This window comes from Opisthocomus hoazin, chromosome 10, assembly GCF_030867145.1.
Source record: "Opisthocomus hoazin isolate bOpiHoa1 chromosome 10, bOpiHoa1.hap1, whole genome shotgun sequence".
Classification (NCBI taxonomy): Eukaryota; Metazoa; Chordata; class Aves; order Opisthocomiformes; family Opisthocomidae; genus Opisthocomus; species Opisthocomus hoazin.
The window spans coordinates 23,966,920-23,988,198 of record NC_134423.1 but is presented as its reverse complement, the minus strand read 5'-3'; the positions used below and the strand labels follow the sequence as shown (position 1 = coordinate 23,988,198).

General features: G+C 50.9%; 2 protein-coding genes across 6 annotated transcripts in view; one reads left to right on the top strand and one right to left on the bottom strand.

Annotated features, from left to right (window-relative positions):
- Positions 1 to 10,072, top strand: part of ABHD2 (abhydrolase domain containing 2, acylglycerol lipase) — a 44,501-nt gene extending 34,429 nt beyond the window's left edge. For all 4 annotated transcript variants that reach the window (XM_075431292.1, XM_075431290.1, XM_075431294.1 and 1 more), the window contains exons 8-11: positions 33 to 146; positions 1,413 to 1,482; positions 2,374 to 2,458; positions 3,535 to 10,072. In XM_075431292.1, the coding sequence (XP_075287407.1) occupies positions 33 to 146; positions 1,413 to 1,482; positions 2,374 to 2,458; positions 3,535 to 3,731 (466 nt within the window). In that variant the 3' untranslated portion in view covers positions 3,732 to 10,072. The remainder of the gene's footprint in view (positions 1 to 32; positions 147 to 1,412; positions 1,483 to 2,373; positions 2,459 to 3,534) is intronic.
- Positions 10,073 to 13,132: 3,060 nt separating this feature from the next.
- On the bottom strand, positions 13,133 to 18,984 carry RLBP1 (retinaldehyde binding protein 1). Of its 2 annotated transcripts, XM_009937473.2 has the most exons (8): positions 18,734 to 18,984; positions 17,858 to 17,901; positions 17,447 to 17,575; positions 16,959 to 17,160; positions 15,664 to 15,842; positions 14,813 to 14,971; positions 14,059 to 14,169; positions 13,133 to 13,949 (listed from the first exon to the last, which is right to left on the bottom strand). In XM_009937473.2, exons 2-8 carry the CDS (start codon positions 17,867 to 17,869, stop codon positions 13,791 to 13,793), a joined length of 951 nt encoding a protein of 316 aa, XP_009935775.2. In that variant the 5' UTR covers positions 17,870 to 17,901; positions 18,734 to 18,984; the 3' UTR covers positions 13,133 to 13,790. The 2 variants fall into 2 exon arrangements, with proteins under 2 accessions (XP_009935775.2, XP_075287918.1); XM_075431803.1 differs by lacking the exon at positions 17,447 to 17,575.
- Between the last annotated feature and the right edge of the window lie 2,295 nt (positions 18,985 to 21,279).

The following is a 21,279-nucleotide window of genomic DNA, read 5'->3' as shown; positions in this document are numbered from 1 at the left end:
TTTGGATGACTTTCTTGATGTTACTCTTTCAGACAAGTTCTTTTTGGAGATAACAACATGAAGAGGCCACAAAGCCTATCAGATGCTGATCTGAGCAAACTCTATACAGCAACATCCCTCATGCAGATTGATGATAACATTATGAGGTATGAAGGGCAATTCTCTGATTCTGTGTAGATCTCTAAAAGTACCTTCTCTTTCAAGTGTTGCTCTTCCATGCCCCTTGCTGTGCCTGTAGGAATTTGCTGAAATACAGTGCTGACAACCTCAAATTCTTCCTTGCCTTCATATCGAATAAAACTTACCAGGAACAAAAACCTTACTATTGACAGTCACAGTTTCTGTAAGGTCACCCAGGAGGCATTTATTTATCAGTAAATCCCAGCCTGCAGCCTTCAGTAATGTAGGAAGAAGTCAGCTCTGCCTGCAAGCTCTAGCAAAAGATAGTGTAGAATGTGGAAATCAGCTCAGAACTGCTCATGAATGTCCGTAGTCCTGTTTGAATTTGAAAAAAAAACCTTCTCCCCAAGAACCATTACTGCCTTCTCAATAAACATTAGAGTTGACTGAGAATACAACCTTTTTTACTTGTCATACTAACACCTAAATTAAGCTCTCTGCTTTATTAAGCAGTAGCCTGTTACTGCCTGCGTCCTTGAAAATAACACAGCCCTTTCTTCAGTGGCAGTGTTCATACCATGGCATGTTCTGTATCAGGCATTGACACCTTTCCCAAATGAAGCTGTAAACTGTCGGCTGTCCAGCTGTAACACTTTTGGCAGGCTGGGAGTATTGCTGGCTGCTTTTTAAAAGCCGTTCCTAGGGAAATCTCCCTACTCATCGCTCATGCCTGAGGCCTAGATTTCTAGTTTGGGCCAACAGAGATGTTATCTCTTGCATCAGAACAAAAAAAAAAAGGTGCTTGAGTATAGGTTTACTGAATTCTTGGTTTGGGATGGGGTACTAAGGATATGGCAAAGAACTGGAACCACAATCAGTTCTGGGTGGCTTGTAGGCAGACTCTTTTGTTCAGTATGTTTGAGGTTTGTAAACTGTGGTGGTTTTGTATTTGAAAAGGCTTTCAGGTAAAGATGAACAACTTCATAACTCTTTCTTTCTTCGATATGTATAATTACTTAAGTGAAGTGGGATACTTGAAAAGAAATGCCCTGAAGGCTGCTAGACTTCAGCTTGCATGTTTAACTTGCCCATGATGTCAAAATGTTTGAGTAAGCACAGAAAGCACAAAGGCTTGTGCTGCCAAAGGTCAGTGTTGCAGAGACGCTGGGTAGAAAAAAAGCATTGTCCATGAAAATTGAGGCATCGTTCCTATCTCTGCATATGTGTCCTCACTTAAGAGTCACGTGGGTACCAGAAGCAGATGATTGCAGTGACAGTCTTCTCTATTTCAGGAAGTTCCACGGCTACAGTTCCCTAAAGGAATACTATGAAGAGGAAAGCTGCCTGCATTACTTGCATAGGGTAAGCTCTTGCAATAGAGACTGCTCTTGTACCTTCATTTTCCTGATGGAGAGAAAATGCACTGTGGTTTCTGTTGCTGATATCTAGACATAGCTGTTGTAGCTAGGATTTTCAGAAATAATCAGACACATCATATTGGAGTGGGATTTCAGTTCTTGCTACCTCTAATACTGGGGCTAAGTGCCCTGGGCTCTTTAGAGCTTGCAACTGACAGGTAGCAGCACCCAAGTGATCTAGGTAAAGCCATGCATTCGCCTGAACTGCTCTGAGTGTATCAGGATAAGGTGGGAAACGGGTGGTGTCACAGACCCTGCAGTTTCAAGGAAGAAAGACTTACTGGATACTGTGGAAAAGAACGCAGGACACTATCTGGCAGGCAGATGCTTAGCAGACCGAAGTTTTGCAGAAGTGGAGCTGGAAGATTAATTCCTCCTTGATCTACTGAGCCAGAGGATGGAGATGTTCCAAGGGAGTTGCCTGGACTTTAACCAAGGTGTCCATAACAGAGCTGGCACTAGCTGCCTGATGTGCAAAGCAATACAGAGCAAAAAAGGGTGTAGCTATTTGAATTCTGAGAATGGGGAAGATCTGTGACTCAATCTGTATTTGCTGTGATGCACCCCTGCCCCTTTCATACAAATGAGTTGAGGGGAGTTGGGGGGGGGGGGGGGGGAAATCAAGTGCTGCAAAGCACTCCATTGATTGAAAAGGCACCAGTCTTAAATTTTGACGATTTCTGCTTTTCTGATGCTTCTCCATGTACAGAGCAATTCTGCAATAAGATGTCTTAATTGAGTTAAGCTAAGATGCTTTTACAGTTGGTAGACTGAAATTTAAATACCAGCCCCTTACTGGGCTGCTTTTCCTTTTCTGCCATGTTTCTTGATGCAGATCTACGTTCCTCTTCTGTTGGTTAATGCTGCTGATGACCCTCTTGTGCATGAGAGTCTTCTGTCAATTCCAAGAGCTCTTTCAGGTACGTTGAAGCAGTCTGCTCCAGCTGGGCATATCTGTGTACCTGCAGCTTCCTTATCACATCATGATCCATGATTTCAAAGCAGTTTGACTTGCCTCCTTACATCTGTAATCCTGTGGGAGGTGTGCTGAGCCTCTTTAAATCACCAGTTGGTAGAACTAACAAGGTTAACCTTGAGCAGGAAGAACTTGAGTCCTTTCAGGCACCTTCTGCTGTTTTGGCTTGGGTTGATAGCCAGCAGGTTACATTCAGGTTACAGTCTTGAATGCAAAAATGCTTCCTCATGTCTTCATTCCTCACTGGGATTTAGTAGAAAGGAGGATTATTACAGTGATAGTCTTGATCAAGTACAGATGAACAGCCCCCTTTGGTGGTGAAGGGGGCGGGGGGGAGGGCACAAGTATGGCTGTGTTATTTGGTACTGAACTAGGATCTCTCACTTGAAAGGAGTTCTGTGAGCTGTCTATTTTCAGCCAAGGAAAAAAAGGCAAATTACCTTTAGAAGCTCAGAAGAAGGAGCTGGCTGCTGCTTCATCACCCAAATAGTGGGTGCACAGGGAGGGAAGCCGGTTTCATTCTTACCCTGGTTGAAAGCTGTGAGCAAAGAATTTATCCACAGCTGCTTCCAAAAAGAAGCAAGCATGGGGATTTCCTTACTGTACATGGAACAAGGCGGCTGATGTGCTGTCAGAGCTTTGGTGCAGCTCAACGTGATGCTAACAGTTCTAGTTCCAGTGTACATCAGTTAAAGATGTTCGTTCGTTAAATAATGATCATTCTTGTAGCAATACAGGTACTGCTCGAAGGGCCCAGTCAGCAGCACTTCTTGGGCAGCCTTCTTGTACTGGCTGGGACTGGTTCCTGCAGACTGTCCTGTTCTGTGAAGCAGTAAGGTTGTGTGCTTTGGACTTCAAAGTTGCCATGGCCTTTGTCACCATATTTCTGCTTCCTACACGATTGCGCCTTTAGTTCAGATGCTATGCCAAGGATAGAGTTGATTATCACAACTTAAGCTGGTTTTGTTCTCAGCTCCAGGATGTTGACTTTCTGGAACTTTGTGCCTCTTTCTTTTACAGAGAAACGGGAAAATGTCATGCATGTGCTGCCCCTTCATGGAGGCCACCTGGGATTTTTTGAGGGGTCTGTACTATTCCCAGAACCTCTTACCTGGATGGATAAGCTTGTGGTACAGTATGCCAATGCCATCTGCCAGTGGGAGAAGACAAAGTCTCACTGCTCGGACACAGAGCAGGCTGTATCTGGCCAGGAGTAATTGACCTAAAGACTCTGGATCACTTCAGTATATCTCCCCCTTTGGGAACATCTTGTTCCCTCACCTGCTGCTTCAGGTTTCCATTCTCCTTGATATTCTATGGCTGGGGTTTGATCACAATGTTTTCTTCCAAAGTGGAGTTAAAGCAGAGGTTAATATCTGGTCAGAGCATCTTTGCATATGTAGTCACTTGGATTTGTAATTTACTGCTCTGCTTGAAGAATTAGGTTGTTGACTGTGATTTGTTACCGAGTTATTGAGCTAAAGACTTCTTGCTTTAATACAGCAGAAGTTTCAAATGTCAAAATCTCTTCACCTGCAGGTCAGAAACTTGATCTGCAGCGTTTGCTTAGGTGTAGATGACAGGGTAACTATGACTGTTTTCCTCTGTCCCGGTGCTGGAAACACCCTGCACCAAGTCACAAGCCAGTGAGCGGTTCCGTCTGTAAGCCACTAAAATGTGGCTTGGAAAAACAGATGCTTGACTGCAAGTAGAGTTCCAGCCTTGCACCATCTCAAGGGAGCTTTTACTTCCTGGGAATGCACTTACACAAGTGAATTAGTTTTAATACTTAACTTTTCTGTGCTTCAGCTATCTGTGGATTGGGGTGTCTTTATGCTGAGACTCCAAGTAGAGAAAAGCTGCAGGCTGGTAGTAGTGTCGTGTTAAAGTTTCTATGTAAACATGTTGTTGCACCAAGACCAGATCAGTCACCTTTTTGTCATCTTTGCCTCTTTTTAAATGTAGTCATCCTTTTTAGTACTGGATGGATTGTTTGTTTGTTTGACCCAGGGCTTTTTAAAGCTGGCTCTGGCTTCCAAATGAAAACCAATGATTAAGAATCTGCAGGATCCTTCTGTGAGCTCAATCTGTTTTTAAGAATATTTCATAGATAATTATGTACTCTGTTAGGGATTAATTTGAGGGGGAAGGTATCTATTTAGATTTAGTCCCCTTATGTCAGGTAAATCATACCAAAATTCTTCCCCTTAGCTTTCAAAGCATAGCATGGTTTTCAGACACATGACTTGCCTTACAGTTAATCAGGCACTGGAAGGCTCTAGTCCAGTGCAACCGAAGTGATATCTTTGCATTGCTAACCAATTCCATATCTGTGTAAACGCTGTAGGATTACTGGCTCCAGTAAGACACTAGGCTTTTCCTTACTTGAATTCCTTTTCCACACCCAGACATCCTCTAGTTTTAACATGCAAAGTGAAGTGTGAAAGCTGTTTGCAGGAAAGATGCCTACTCAGTTGTGCTTTTCCCTCAAGTGGCTGTTCTGCTCTGTGCCAAGATTGTTATTAAAGACTCTAGTCTATCCCCTGGAAGGAAAGTTGTCCCATGACAATCTGCAGACTGAAACTTTGTGGTCAAAATATTTTTTTTCTCACTGTTTGTTCTGTCAATATTGTAGTCTCATTAATCCATCCTGAGGACACAGTGTCAGTGAAGTTCTTTTCCTGTCACACTTGCCACATCAGTTAGCACTTTATTGCTTCAGCCTTGGTCTGTGTTCCAGGCACTTTATAGCATAAGGGCGAAACAAGCTGCAAGACTTCAGTCTGGTAATATGGGGGAACAAGCCTTCTGAAATGCCCTGTCCCTGAACGTCAGTAGGTTGGAGAGGTGGATTTTTGTTTTAATAAAGCAATAATTAACTATTGTAGCAAAGGTGCATTATCATATCAGGAAATTCATTTCATTTGCCTTAGGCCAGACACCTTGGTCCGTTACAATGAACTGTGGATACCTGCACGTTCTCCTTGTTAGTAAATCCAGGTTTCCTTTTTTCATCAAAGAAAAGATGTGACCAAGTAAAGCTATAGCAAGACTTGGCCATGCTTGTGGCTGTTCCTGAAGAGCTATTTTAGGGCATCAGTTTGCAAGGATATTCTTAGCTGATGGATATCTTGTCTCTGTGTTATCCTCTTATTCATACTGCATCTGTATATCACTAAAATCTGTCATAAAAGACATTTCAGATTTTTGCTTAAGTAGCTGTTCATGTAATATTCATTGGATATGACTTAAATATCTTTTCGTTTCAACAGAAGTGGAGCGTAAACAACCCTTGTATGCATCAAATAGATACAGTGTAAATTTAGGTGTGTAGGGGGAGATACGGTTTTTATCTCCCATGGGTTACAACTTCAGAAGTGTTTCAACTTTACTTCAACTGTACTACAACTGTAACTTACATAGGTCGTGGCTGTCTGCCTTGAGGAAATAAAACTGCCCTTCCTGTGCTTCACGTGTCCTTCCTCAATCCAGCTTTGCTGTGCTGAGATAAATATCAACTTCAGACAGCTCTGGAGGAACAGTTGTCGTCCTTGGTACCAATACTGCTGTTGAAGTGAAGAGCCTGTCATATGACCCAACATGTGGATAGCTGTTAAAGAAAGGTCAGTGTCTGTCTGACCTCCTTTGAGAGCAAAATATCTGGCTTCCTCAACCTGAGAGCCTTCTCAAAAGCAGGGGCTCTTTCACAGCTCCCCAGGCAGCTGAAGCTCTGCCTTCCTTCCCAGGATCCCAGACTGGCAGAACAGTTCAGTTGTTGACTGGCCCAGAACGTGAAAGTCAGGAGGGTGAGAACTGACTTGGTACCATCTGGGAAGGTTAAGGCTGAGGCAAAGCAAGTGTCTTGCCTCTGCTTTTTGGCCAAGTCATGCCAGTCCCTCAAAGCAGAGCTTTGTCCTGAGATTTTCTTGGGAAAAAAATTTCCTCCTTCCATTTTGTAAAGAAGATAATTCTTGACGGACTAGGCTTTCAAATGGGTTTTTCGGTTTCTGAGGTATGAGGAAGCTACCTTCTTATCAAGTGTACCTTCATTTCAAACCAATTTCACTACAGCAGATGTCCAGTCAATCAATGACCTGTTTTTAAGCAAGTCTCCTAAAATGAGGTGAGCAACTGAGAAATTCTCAAAGCAGCAGGAGCTGTAGCTTTGTCTAATCAAATAGGGATTTTTTTCCTTTAAAGTTGGAGGGTCTTTTGGAGGAATACTCCTTCCTGCTCTGCAACCCAAGCCTTCATACTTCAGAAGTGCCAATGCTGTGGACTTTCTGAAACTCTCAACTGCAGAGGTAATATGGGTCTCTGTCTTGCTCCTTTAACTTGTTTTTGCACTTGCATCTGCAGCTGTTCAAACCAATTGTGACTTGACCAACTAATTCTAGCCTTTCTGGGGAAGAAGAGGTTTTGTCACGGCATTTTGTGCAAGGCTTGTGAAACCTGAGGTTCATCTTACTAAGCTTGTTGTAGGTTGACGCAGTGAAAAAATCTATTCTCCCCATCCCACCCAATTGCTGCTTTCATCGCAGGACTCATGTTGTCAGACTTGCAGCAGTAACTTAGAGATCTTGGGAAAATGGGAGAGAAAATTAAGCTGCAGCTATTTATCGAAGGGGAATCCTGTATTAAATTTTGCTGCTGACAGTGTCTGGCAACTGATACCTGGTGCTAGTACCCCAAGATGCATGGGACTCTGTCCAGTCCTAATCTGAAATACTCTCCCAAAATGAGGCAATACTAGTCTTGTGATGTGGGCAGGTGGTCTTCATTTGCCCAGTGAACTGAACCTTAAATGCAGTCTGAATTTTTAAGTCTTGGAGGTGAAGTCATCATTTTCATCTCTTGTCAAGACACGAGGTGGTTGAAGTGTGTACTGCTATATCATTACAGTGTAGTCTGATAGAGCAGTTCAAGATTACAGCATGATGAATCTGGCATGTGCTCTGTTTAGTTTCAAACTGGGATTAGAAAAAGCATTATCAGAGCTCTTCCACAGGCAGCCTGGTGTGGTATACACACCTCTCTCCCATCACTGGATGTAAGTAGCACTTGAACCCTAAGGACTCTCTCAATCAGATAGCAAGTTGCAGAACTATTACTGTTTGATGGTTAGGCTGGTCCAGCCATCGCCTTTGTCAGTGTCTGGAGAGATCTGAAGCTTGTAGGTGAGCAGCTGGGACTTGCTCTGACTGAACACAAGGAACCTGCAGCTTGCGCTGTGTCAGATTTGCCAGCATCTTTAATGGTCCTTGGTGAAGTTCTAAATTGAAGGTGTTTTCAGGTGGGTCGGGCAGTGTTGCAGTTGTACTGTAAAGACAGACACTTGAACTTCCCTGCAGTCTTCTCCTGAATGTTTTTCTGCAGTTCCTGTTTATGAAGATACAGGCTACAAAGACAGGGCATTAAGCAAAGATGTTGGGAACTGTTAGCTCCAGTACTGAATTTAGCCAAGCTACCTGTGTGTCATCTGTCCTGGGTCTGTCACAAGTTCCTAGACCACAGCCCCTTGACACGTGGTGCCTTGCCCTTTTTTTCTCCTCCTTCCTTGACATCAGCATATCTAGAGACTTCAGTAATGGCTCTGTCAGAGCTTTTGGGGCTTTGCTTTTTAGTAAATGAATTTTCAGACACTAGGTAGTGAGACAGCTCTGGCAATGTACACTGTACGGGTGTGCTGACTTAAAGGGCCTTCGTGGGCAGCCTACAACTAGCTACAGTCTATTTTAAGGCTTAATATATATAAGCAATGGATCATTTTCAGCACTCTGCTCCTGTAGCAGCAGGGATTGAGTCATAGCAGGAGGGTTTGCTTTGCTTAATATGTGACTTGTTACCTTACAATCTAAAAGTTCTTATGTTTGTTAACTCTCTGGCAGTGTAGCTGGAGGTAGATTGCCGAAGTAACTACATCGCAAAAGAAAAAGCAGAGAGCAGCAACTTCATGATTTTAATTGCCAAACAGTTTAGTCACCTGAATTACTTCCAAGTTTTTCTAGAAATATTATGCCTGTCTGGAGCTTACTGAAATTCTTCACAGCTTTTTCCCAGGAGACCAGAAAAGGCCCTTGCCTTGTGCTGCATGCGTAAGTCATTTGCAGTGAAGAGCATCTTGTTTCTGGCTTGAGTCGTGCTCCGTATGTCCTCACTCCTTAGGTGGGTCTGTTGGTTGGTAGGTCATGGAGCCACAGTGACTCGAAGCAGTGTCTCCTTCATGGCTTCTAGGTGAAAAGTAAACAGCCCTTCGCGGTGTGAGGACTTTCTGAGTTTTCTCCAAGCTTAGAATGCCTCAGAGCAACACCAGCCCAGGGGAGGGGTGCCTTGTGACTGTACCCTTTTTATTGCTGGGAGTGTCTGTTACGCTGGCCTGGACTTTCTCAGCTGTTGGGGTAGCTTAAGCATAAGTGCCATCAATGAATCAAAGCAGTTGCTAGCTTTCCACGCTATGGTGAAAGGGTTTCTAGGATTATTCTGAACATCTGTATTCTCGGTTTTGCTGGTTAATCAATGGACAGAAACACTGCAATCCAGGGCAGCATTTATCAGGTTGGCTCTGCTGGTATTGAACAGCCTGTTTCAAGCCTGTCTGGTAACACTCTGCAAAGGCTCCAGCCCAGCATCACTTATGGATAAAGGGTTTTCTTCTCACCCAGTGGCCTGGCCTGACCCAGGTAGTTTTAATGCCAGTAAGGAGCCTGGTCCCACAAGGTGGATCTACACAAAGCCTTTTTGCTTCTGTCTGAATGACAAGCTCACATTGTCTATCTCTGGTCATGCAAGAGCTTTGATTAGATATGGAACTTTCTTCTAGGATCTCCATTATAGTTCTGCTGGGATGTTGACCCTTCTCATGGCTCCTGCCAACTGGGAAGTCTTTTAAAAAAGAAAAAAAAGGCCAAACAAAACCCACTGTATTTGATATAACCAAACCCTACTGCTTAGCTCAAGTCAGCAGCTTTCCAAAGGAGCATGTTTTCTTATTGTGTTAGTTGACTGTTTGACCATAATTGCCAGTGACAGATCACTAGACATTCTTCTTGAGAAAGCATAACATAACCTCTTTCTCTGAAAATCCCAAACAAAAGAGGTGTGTGGAAAGCTCAGGAAGAGCAGACCTGTGCCCTTATCCTTTTGCCCATCCAGCTGTGTTAGAACAGGATGAATGACTTGTAATGTTCTTGGTGAGCAGCTTACTATGAAAATATTTTCAAATTGGTAGAATTACACTCTGGAACCATCTCTAAATGCTGCCCTGAAAAAGCTTGTATACTGAGACACCCTCCCTGCTGCCATGTTCTGAGTCAGATTCTCTGGAGCTGGCAGCTGCAGGGGAGATGATGTGCAACTAGCAATGCAATTTTTCTATATCTGCTGATGTTTACCTTTGAAATTATATATATAAATATATATAAAACAGTGTCTTTGATTTTTTTCTTTAGTTTTTGTTTGTGTGGTGTAAAATGGAGGTCATTGCAAAACAAAATGTAATTTTGTTATCTTTGATTCAGTGGGATTTCTTTATTTAAAAATAAAGGACTTATTGAAGTCAGTGCTACATGTTGTGACTGTGTGCAGTGTTATTGGGTGACAAAATCCAGCTGTCCCTCTTGACAGGCAAAGCAGCCACGCTTTCTTACTCAGTTCTGCTGCAGTGGGGAGATGATCGTCTGATGTGGAAATATATTGGGCCAAGAAGGTAATATTTGTTAAAATGCAGCTGGGTATCTGAACATGTTCCTTCAGTTATGAGATTTGGGTTAGCTAAAGGAGGAACAAGAGGAGTCTCTTAGCCCCAGCCCTTACGTGTGAATAAGGATTAGTTGTTAGTTTCTCTTCACCACTGCTGTCTAAACTGAGCCTGTCTTGGGGAAAGACTGTCCTTACATCCCTGTGGTACACACCAAGGCAGGAGCTGGCTTGCTGCTCCCTCAGCTCCAGACAGGACAACTTTTGCCAGTAACTCCTGCTTCATGACTCTGGTGCTGCCTCTACATTTTTGACCCACTAGCTGACTATTCCAGTGGTAAATGCAAGGGCTCTAATTGTTCTAGAAATTGTGAATGAACCCCTCCTTTGAGGGAGAAACCTCAAGCTTGCACTCCTTCCATACTTCTGGGGTGGGGAGGAGAAGGGTGGCAGTGTTGTGGGGTGTCTTCTGCACATTATTGCAGTTTCTGTGCCCATCTTGCAAAGACCTGGCTCTGCTGCCCACTGAAAGCTGAAGTGAGTGTCAAGTAGGTAAATGGGAAGATAATGTATGTAACTACATGTGCGGTGTGGCCAGCCCCTGCCACCATCTCCAGCTGGAGCCTTCCTCTACCTCTGTTGTGTTCCAGGGAGCAGAACAAGGACAGAGCTGCTACAGAAGGCCTCTAGGGAGAAGTTGGTCTTAACGATCCCTGCTATGTATAGGAGCATCCAACAATTGTCCTGGTTCTCGTGTCACCTGGGCTTGGTGGCTAAGCGTGAGGTGTCTAGCAGGCTCTTGAGCAAAGGAGCACATGGTTTTCTTGGCAGTTGACAGAGGCTGGTGACTCAGCCTTCCCTGAGGCCCATCTTGGGGAGCTAGCTGAGGGGTGACTATCTTCTCCCGCCTTTCTCCCTTGCAGCATGTGACACAAGCCCTAGTGATGCTCAAGCCTTTCCTTTTTGTCTTCTGGTCAAGAGAGGTCCCTCTCTTGACCAGAAGACAAAAAGATGCCTCTCCAGTGGAGAATAGAGATGGCATCGTCTTAAAAAGCTGAATACCTGCCCTGAAACTGCTGAAGAAGGGCTGTTTTTGCCAGTGGGTGAGAGCAGGTTCTGACAGTCCTGTCTCAGCCCCCAGGTTCTCCTAGGATTACTAGGTTGCTGGCTGGAGGACTCCTCCAGAGCCAGACCTACAGCTGTGCCAGGACTAAGACCTGAAGCAGGGCACAGGGCTTAGCTGTGGCCCTTCCTGCAGCATGTAGAAAGACTCTCCTCTAGGACGACAGCTTCTCTGGAGCCTGCATCAAAGCTTTTGGCTCATGCATTTCTGCAGAAATCATCATCTGTTATTTTTCCCTACGTGAAAGCAAGTGGTTTTCCTAATCTTTCAGCTGCTGACAGAAGAACCCTGCAACAGCATCTCTGGCCAGGACACTTTGACATCTGAAGGGTTGACCACTTGTTTGAGCCTGGGACGTAGAGAAGCCTACTTGACTGACGCCAAGAGCTCACTGGCGTGTGTCTTTTTACCTACAGACCAAGTGAGGCTGGGACTGGCGAGTGGTCGGGGTGGCTGGGCCAGGACTGTCGCTGCTCTTCCCCTGTAGTGAGAAGTGCTCTGTGGGAGGCCATGTTTTGGGCTCCATCTGTAGTTTATTGGCCATTGTGATTTAGCTATTAGATCTACTTCAAAACTCCTTCCTGGCTTGGTCAGAGTGACTCTAGGGAGGAGCCGAGGCCAGCATGGATCGTGCTCCCTGCTCTGCTGTGCTGTTCCTTGTCTCCCCATCAAAGCCAGCTACTGGCTGACGGTTTGTCCCAGCAGTGGTGAGCAGACACAGGGACCTCCCGAGAGCTGTGGCTGTCCCAGTCCAATTCCCAGAGGCTGCAGTGTGGTCCTCCTGTCTGTGCGTATGGGTTTTTTTTGTCTTTTTCTGTTTTGACAAGCAAGCTGTGCTGTTGTGTTTGCACTGGCCTGACAGTTGTAGGGCTGTCACACGTGGTTTCCTTGGGACGGCTCCAGATGCTTCCCAGCCCCACGGAAAGCTCTGCACAGCGAGGAGCCAAAAGCAGCAGAGCGGTGCCTTTCGCTCTCCCTCAGGGCTCTCTGGGCACAAGGCTGGTGCAACCTGGGGCTGGGACTCGCCGTGCTCAGACCAACCGTGCTGCTGAGGCTGGAGAAAACAGATTTAACCCCAGCCGCCTCTGCCCAGACAGGCCCCATCCTCCCCGCAGCTTCGGAGCCGATTCCTGTTTGGTTTGAGCCTGAGCCAGTGCCCAGATGAATGCGGCTCTTGTCAGCACCCTGCTCCTTGGCTGGCTTCGAGTGGGGGTCTGCTCCTCTGCTTGGCTGATGAAAGGCGCCTGTGTGTAGCTGCAGAGCTCGGAGGGAGGGAGGGGAGACAGGGCATGCTGCAGGACCAGCTAGACAGAGAAGAAGGTAACCTGGGCAGAGACCAGTTCCTTGCTCCTCGCCGAGCTCTACTGCTCACCAAGGGAGGAGAAGACGGTCTGGAAACAGGTATCCGATCAGCTCCTTGGAGGGGATGACTGGTTCACGAACCAGAACAGACCACCTTCCCTGAGGCACAGCTACTTCTGCCTCCCTCGTCCCCACCCTGGTCCTGCTGACTCCACATTAGCAAGGGATGATTAGCTTTAGCATCAGGCACAGCTCGTTTTCCAGGTGAGGACCCTCCTCTGCCCTCCATGGTGGCTTTTGGTGGGGCTTCCCTGACTGAGCTCCCTCCCGCTATGCAGTGCTAGCAGAAACAGCTGTGCTGAGGCTTTTGAAGTATCAAGGAAGGTATACTCTGGTTGCCTTTCACTGTCCTGTGGTTAAAATCCATCTCCTGCTCCCAGTGGCTGCTGCAGCCTCTGTTCCTCCTCCCTGCCTTCTTGCCCGAGCAGGAATTAGGCAGATCCAGCTCTGCCTGCGCCCCTGGTTGGGTTCTTATTCACATCTTTCGGGCTGTTTTCTCTTTCCTGGTTAGAGGACATGAATGAGAATTTAGAGTCCTTGCTCATGCGGGGGTGGGGCTCATTCTGGGATGCAAGGAGGATGTAGATGGCCCCTCTGCCAAAGGGCAGTCAGTGATGGGGTGACAGGGGTCTCCTATCAAGCACTGACACTCCTGGCCTCCTTAGAAATAGAGGCTCAGTAGCGCCTGTGCCCAAAAAGCTGCACTCCTGTTCCTTGCCACATGCCACCAAGGACCCCAGAGCTCTGCTGTTAAACACTTTTATTTCTCCCTCACTGTAGCCCTCCCTTCCCAGAGCAGACAGTCGGTCTCCCTGTCCTCCCACCGCAGCCCCAGGGCACACTTTGGGAGAGGGCTGGTGGCCTCCTTTCTCTCCTGGCTCCGGAGGGAAGGATGGAAGGATGCTCTGCCCCGGAGGGACAGGGCTGCCGGGCAGCCCGCTGCCAGGTTTGGGGAGGGGAGGGACAGGCGTGGAACAACGCACCTGGAGCACCTCATCATGAGCAGTCGTTCAACCAAAGCTACGGTAAGGAGGTGGATGGGGTTAAGGGGCCACCTCTGATCCTATTTGACAGGGCAGGGGGAGAGGACCCCGGTTTAGAGAGCTGTGTCTTCAGCCTCGATGCGGGGCCCAAAGAGCTTCTCTGCGGTTGCTTTGCCGTCGTACTTGGGCAGGTTGCCACCAAAGTCTGCTGGCAAGATGTCAGCATCGATCTCCTGGTAGAAGGACTCCAGGTCCTCCCCGTGCACAAAGACCTGGCGGGAGACGGGAGCAACCCTCAGCAGAAGACTAGAGAAACTCGTTCCCGAGTGCTGTTTCACCCAGGGACGTGCCTCTGCCTCCAGGTCCCTTTCCCACACTCACCCTCTCCAGCAGTTTGCTTTTCAGGAACGGTTTGACCACGTTGTAGGTGGTGGTGAAGTACCAAGGCTGGTGGATGAAGTGGACGGCCTTGAACCGCGCTGGGAAGGAGTCCTAGGATCCCAGACACAGAGACGGTTACCGATGGTGCTGCCGTGTGGAGCTGGACACCCCAGCACTGCCACAGCTCCCCCTCACCCAAGCTCCACTTCTCTCTTTGATGGCCCCTTTTTTGTTCTGATCCAGAGAATCAGCTGTCCCAGCCCTGGGAGCACCAGGGAAGCTGAAGAGCCTCCCAGATAGTTCATTGCTCCCACTCCATGAGAAGGACCACATCTCTGCTGTCCTCCTTCCCTGGAGACAGCCAAGTGTCTTTGGCCTCTGGTCCAAGGGCAGAAATCCTGGAGTGCCTGCGAGTCTCCACCCAGCCTGGATTGAGCTGAGAGGGTGTTGAGGAAAGGCCTCCAGGTCATGCTGGAGGATGCTGCAAGGACTGGTGGTACTGCTTCTGGTCGGGTTTTTTTGAGAGGGCAGGGAGCTGGGGCCAGAAAAGTAGGCTCCACCTTGCAGGATTAAGCAAATTAGCTGGCAAGGCAAGGAGCATGTGATGGGGAACAGCCTCTCCACGATGCTTTCTTCTGGTATCAGTATGGTGGAAACCACAACCCCTGCTAGCCCTGCCTTCACCCTTCCCTGAGCTCTCTGCTCCCCCCAGGACCCACTCTGCCACTGCTGGGTGCAGACTTTGCCACTTCACCTGCAGCATGTCCACCATCTTCTTGAGCTCAGAGGGTTTGATCCCTGATGCCTGCTGCATGGTGAAGCCCTTGAAGTTCTCAATGATGCAGAACCCGTTGATCTGAGTCTCTTCATTTTCCAGCAGCTTCTCCAAGATAACGCAATAGGCACGAAGGATCTGATGGAGAGGAGAGACAGCAGGTCTGGCATTAGGTCTCACCTCCCAGAGACCCCAGAAGGTTGCCAGGAAGAGACCCATGGAGAGTTAGGCAGGGCCTGCTTGACTCGAGCCTGCTTGTCACAGCCAGCCCCAGGACTTCAGACCAGGGAGGGTGTTTCGGGGGATGCTTAACAACCACCACATTCCCCTTTCAAGGCAAATGCATCTCAGATCTGGGTCAATGATACGTTGACACCAAATTCAGAGCTGAGCAGAAAACAGAGCTGAGAGAACTTAGGAGTTACATGCCTGGAGACCTCTTTGCCAAGAAGCCCTTTCCGTGCCCCATGCCTTGGTTTCCTCCTCTCTCCTGTGGGTCACTCCTTCCTAAAGCACCCTGGTTTAATGGCATGGTGCCTTTCTTCACCTCATGTTATCTGGGCTGGGGGATACACACCCTGAATTTGGCCTGGACACTGCACCACATCAGAGGGAAAGAAGGGGAACCCTTTGGGATGGACCATGCTCTCCCATGCTCCCTGGAAGGATAAATTCAAAGGGCTGCAGATTTGCTTCAACCTGGATGGCTGGAGACAGTGTGTGGACATATGTTTATCTGTGTGAGGGACGCTGCGCTCAGACATGCCGAGTGGGACAAGCCCGGGAACGGGACCGCTCAGCTCCGGGAGCGACAGCTGAGCTGGGCTGACCTCGTCGAAGGTGATCTCCTCGTAATCCCAGTTCTCGATGTTGAAGAGCATCACCACCCGGCCGTACTTGTCTCTGCTGGCCAGGATACCAGGGTAGCCGGCTTCGATGGTGCTGCGCACGGCCTCGGGGGTCAGGTTGTCGAAGAGCTCGGGGTACTGCTGGCGGAAGTTGACGTAGCCTGGAGAAAGGCAGAAACCAGGGAGGACAACGGCTGCTTGCCCGGCCTCGGGAAGCCAGGGCAGCGCTGGGGAAGCTGCCACAGACGGGGCGGGCTGCTGATGGCGAGACGCTGGTCCTGAGCCAGAGACCTGCGGACTGGCTGTGCCCAGGGTCTGTGTGGGTCAGGTCTTCTCCAGCAAAGGGATGGGAGGAGCCCTATCCCCAGTGTGCTCGGTGTTATTCTCCCCATGCTGGGGGCTTCTCATGCCTGCCTTCTCTCCAGCACCTCAATGAGCAGATAAAGTCATTTTTCCCCTCATTTCTCATCTCCCCCTTCTCCCGGATTGGGTGACATCCCCCAGCTCCCCTCCCCTGGCACCCTGGGGGCATGAAATAAGGAATCTTGTCCTGGGAAAATGCGGATGAACAAAACAGCTTGTCTGGGAGCCAGCGCTGATAATTACAACTCATTATGCCCCAAGCTGACACAAAGAAGAGAGGAGCCAGAGCCAGGCAGGTCCCAGACAGTGGCCACCCCCCCCCGGCAGCTCTTACTCTCCCCCTCCATCCCTACAGATCACTCCCAATGTGGGGATGGGGTGCCCTAAGCCCCCCCAACCTGCCCCTGGCCCTCGAGGGGTCCCAGGGGTGCTGAGCCCACCAGACACGGTGCACAAAAGCATCAGGGTGGGTGCTTCTCACAGGGGCAGGTAGGGGGATGTATAGGGCGTATATAGGGCATACATATGGCATGCATAGGGCATGGGGTTCTCAAGGGGATGAAGCCCAAACCAGCTGGATTTGCTGCACATAGGAAACAGCCTGCCACCGCCAAATGCATGGGTTTTTCCCCTTTTGTCCAGTAAATTAGCAAGGAATGGGACTGTCCTGGCATTGCAGGATGCCTGGCACCACCCTCATTTATTTCCTTCCCCATCCCAACTCCTGCCCCTGCACCCCGAGCCCCCCAGCCCTGCCTTTTTCTCTATATTCTCTCTCCTCATCTCCTGCCCATGCCAGGGTCCTGCTCTGCCAGCACAGCCCAGGCCAGGGGGCTGGGAGGAACCAGCACAGGACTGGGAGCTGCCAGTATCCCCATCCTCGCTCAGCATCACAGCCCGGGACCCCTCCCCACCTTTCAGCAGGTCGTAGGCCCTGTGGACGTCGAACTTGCGGGCGCGGATGAAGCGGAGGAAGAAGGAGTCATCCTTCCCCTGCACCTTCTCAGCCACCGCCTTGCACACCTCCTCTCCGCTCGCCCGCTCCTGCACCAGCTCCCGCAGCGCCTTCACCGCCACCTCCCTCTGCTCCTCTGTCTCGTTCAGCTCATCCTTTGCCTGGGGGGGAGCAGGGAGGGGGCCCGGCTCAGCGCTGCCCCTCGTGCACCCCAGAACAGCCCGGGGGTCATTTAAGCACCCAAAAGCTGGAGGGACTCAGTGATGCTCCTTGCAGCATCCCAGCACCAGGAGGGCAGGGTCACCCAGGTCCCCCCTTCTGAGACCCCCTGGTGTAAGCACATCCCACCCACCAAGGCTGGAGCCCATGGAGGGTCTCCGCTGGCCCCTGAGAAGGAGCGGGTCCCCCAAGCTGTGCCTGCCCCCTGCTCCCCAGGGCCACCCTCACCTTCTGCAGGGTGTGCGGGGGGATCTTCTCACACCTCCCGAAGACGGGGCCGTGGTCCTTGGTGGTGAGGCGCTCCAGCTTGGTGCGCAGGGCCTGCTCCTCCTCCGAGACGATGCGGAAGGTGCCCGTCTGGGGGCAAGGAGAGGATGTGGGGTCTCCCCAGCCAGCCCCCCAACTCCCTGCCCCACCACGGGTCTCCTGGTATGGGGGGCTATGGGGAAGGGCAGAGCCTCCGTGCCCGCACCAGAGGGGTGCCATGGGATGGGGACGGGCTGTGTGCCACCCAGGCTCCCCGCCACGGGCTGAGAGCAGCCGGGGGGGGTCGATGGGTGCGCGGGGTGCACCCCATCCCAGCGCTGCAGGGGGGATGCTCAGAGCCTGGGGGACGGGGCGGTGCGGGGCAGTACTCACAACCGCAGACATGTTGGCCTCTGTCCTCCGTCGGCCGCAGGACGCTGGGAGAGGGAAGGAGGAATGAGCAGCGGTGAGGATCCTGACAGCCCACACAGCCCCCCAGTGCCCCATCCCCAGCCCGTCTTGCTCAAGAGGGGACACCCCAACCCTCCTCGGCTCCAGCACAGACTGCCTGCGTCTCTGCCTGCCTGCCGGAGGCTGAGCAGCTCGAGAAACACCAGGGATGTCTGCAAAAGCAGCTTAAAAATGTGGGTATTGATCGTCTGACACCTTCATCCTTTTTTTCCAGGTCTGCCTTTCTGCTGGTGGTTTGGGGTGTCTCATGGGGACCCCCAGGCCCGTGAGCCACCCAGTGCCATTTCACTTCAGACCACCTTCATACAGGTAGAGGTGAGACCCCAGCTTCAGCCGGGTGGGCAGCCGGCTCATGCTTTCGTTGCATTTTATTTCTACTACCCTGTTATCCCCAGGGTGTTTCCCAAACCCTCGAGCCCTGCTGCACCAGCCCAGAGCCCGTTGCCAGCTGCGAGGCCAGACCACAACCTCTCAGCATCTTTCCCACACCATCTGGGTGAAACACCTCGTCCCCATGCATGGGGAGGAGGCAGAGGAGGGCTGCCTTCATCCTACCCCCAGCACCCAGCCCTGCCCCTGCCCAGCCGGGCTGAGCCCAGGCTGTGCGAGCGACGCTTGGCTCCAGCTCAGCCCCTTGCCAGGGGCACCCTCTTCCCTGCCAGGTCCCCAGGAAGGGACGTGCATCCCATTTTTCCAGGCACTAAAAGCAATCCCAGCCTCGGAGGTGCCAGGTCAAGGGAGGGCTGGATGATGGTCTCCGATGCAGTAATTTGGGCAGAAAAAGTCCTGGGTACTCACCAGGGAGAGGAAAAGCTGAACTGTCTGCAGAGGGTCAGTACACGGGGCTGAGAGGGACGCACGAGCGGCGAGGCCGGAGTGGAGCAGCAAGAAAGCCGGGCGAAAGCTTTGTAGAGTCACCAGGTTGGGATTAGACCGTCACAAGGCATCAACTCACTGCAGCTTTGTAATTAAGTCAGCGCGACCCAGGCACGAAACCCCATTAAAACATTACAAAAGGCAGCTGAGGAGAGGGAAGGAGGGAGCCGGGGCTCCGCCGGCCAGCCGCAGCGTGCGTGGAGGGGCGGGCTGGGATGCCGGACCCGATTAATGAAGTATAAAAGCTTCTCGTTGTGTAACTCGCTCATTAGCACGGGGCAGGGGCAGGGGCAGGCGGTGGGCAGCCTGCCATTCCGGCCTGCTCCCCCGGGCGAGCGGGCCAGGTCTTTTCCCCAGCTTCTACCCCAAAAAGCCTGGCAAGGTCCCACTGTGAATTTGGCCGTGTGGGCAGGGTCCAGCTGCGGGGACGGGTCCACGGCAGAGGATGCTTCCGGGGCTCATCCAGCCTGGGACTCTCCAACTCCTCCCCAAAGAGACCACCCAAACCAGCATCCATACGGGGCCACTTTCAGCTTCTAAAATACAAAAAAAAATGTGCAGGTTTTTTTTTTTTTACGATGCCCCCACGTGACGGTTGCCTGCTTGGAGCTTTGGGAACTGGAACCCAGCCCACCCCCGGGGTGATCCTGTGAACTCGCGATGGCGGAAAGCCCCAGGATGCAGCAGGGACCGCACTGAGCCCACCTGTGGGTGCAGCGGGATGGCAAAACGCGATTTTTTGGGACATCCACATCCCAGCATGCTGAAGGCGCATGGGGCAGAGGAGCCCTTGCAGCCTCAACTGTTTTTGGGCCCAGGGTTGCAGGAGCTGGGTGAGGATGGGGCTGGGCATGGCTCTTTCCCCCAGCCCAGGAGAGGACCGTGGCTGGGCTCTCACCGCAAAGGGGATTTTGGGGAGGTGGAGGGGCCAGGCTAAGCACCAGAGCAGGACTGAAGGGGCTTACACAAGGCATGTTCTGTAATGCCACCAGGATTTACGGATTTGGTTTCCACGGGGCTGCCCTGCAAATGGAGCTGAGACCCCGCTGCAAGGGAGGGAGGAGGAGGAGGAGGAAGGCACGAGACTCCAGACAAAGTGCAGGGGGAGTGGGGAGAGAAAACCCAGACCTGTGCCAAGACCCCGGGCGATGCTGCCGTGGCCAGGGGCACTGTGCGCTGCTCTCCACGGGACCACCTCCCAACCTCCCCATCCCCTTCCCACACCGGCCCCGGCGCAAGGCTCAGCTCCTTCCCAGAGCTCGTAGGACGTTTGCCTGCAGCCCGGCGAGGCAGACGGTGTGTGACAGAGGGACATCATCAGCGTGGGGACACCCGAACAGACCCAGCGGCCCCGTATGGGGGTGGCAGAGGGGACCTGCGCTCCCCTGGCCACCTGGGCATCCCGGCCACCACGTTCATCACAGGTGAAATTATTTCGCAGACTCACGCGCAACCCCTGGCATCACCGAGCGGGTGCTTTGTCCTGGGAAAAGGGGTCTCGGGAAGGGGTGGCAGCCCCAGGAGGGGCTCACCCCAAGGGGGACACACCCCAAGGCATTGTGGCCCGCATCCCTTAGGGAAGCTCCTGGCCAGGTTGGGTTATCCCCCATCGCCACGGCCCCTGGCCCCGGACGAACCCGCTCCCCCTCTCTCAGCAGCGTCAGCTCCCGCTCCCCGTCAGCACGGGGCTGGCGAAAGCTCCCGCGCTGCGCTGGCACCGGACCCTCCGTCTAAATCCTGCTGCTTAAAGGCGGGCTAAACCTCCACATGCGCCCATGGCCGCCCCTCGTGCCCCGGGATGGCTTAAGGGGGTTTACTTGGAGACATCCGCGCCCTACGTGGGTGGCTCTTGTGGGGGACAGCTGCTGCCGCTGCCACGGGGTGTCCCTGGGCGGGCGCTTTGTGCTGAGCACCCCAGTCCCCCCAAAACTGCCTGCCCCACGCTGCCCACACCCCACGTATGTGCACCCTGTTATAAATGACAATGTGCCATTTGCATTATCTTTTTCTTTATTAATATTTAAGGCAATAAAAAGCACGCAAACAGCACTGTGTGCGCGGGGAGTCACTGCTCCACCAACACGCACACCTTCTAATGGCACCGGTGGTCTTTATATTCTCTCCGAGCTGTTTGTTTCCGCGAAGTCTCCTCCTTCTTTGGATTCTCTGTGCTTATGTGGCATCATTTATTGACACATGTGTCTTATGATGTTGGTGGCCTTTATAGTTCCTCTGGTGTCTTCGGGATGAAGAGTCTCTTCTTCCTCAGTGCCCTCTAAATGTCCTTTTTTGGCGCATTGCCGCAGCCTCCCCGCCGCTGCCCGCTCATCTTGCACAAGCGATATAGTTAGCCCAGTCTCAAACCGCGCTGGACTTCTATATTAGCCCAATCTCAAACCCACCGATATCCTGTCTATAGTTCCATGCCTCATGCAGTTTTGTTATTTCGCATGATGCTAGTTTCCACA

What these genes read in the sequence shown, in the direction of transcription:
- RLBP1 (XM_009937473.2), bottom strand. An exon ending in GGCCTACGACCTGCTGAAAG is followed by an intron (nt 15,843 to 16,958) that starts GTGGGGAGGGGT and finishes GCCTTTCTCCAG; the next exon opens with GCTACGTCAACTTCCGCCAG. An exon ending in AGGAGATCACCTTCGACGAG is followed by an intron (nt 14,972 to 15,663) that starts GTCAGCCCAGCT and finishes CCTCTCCATCAG; the next exon opens with ATCCTTCGTGCCTATTGCGT.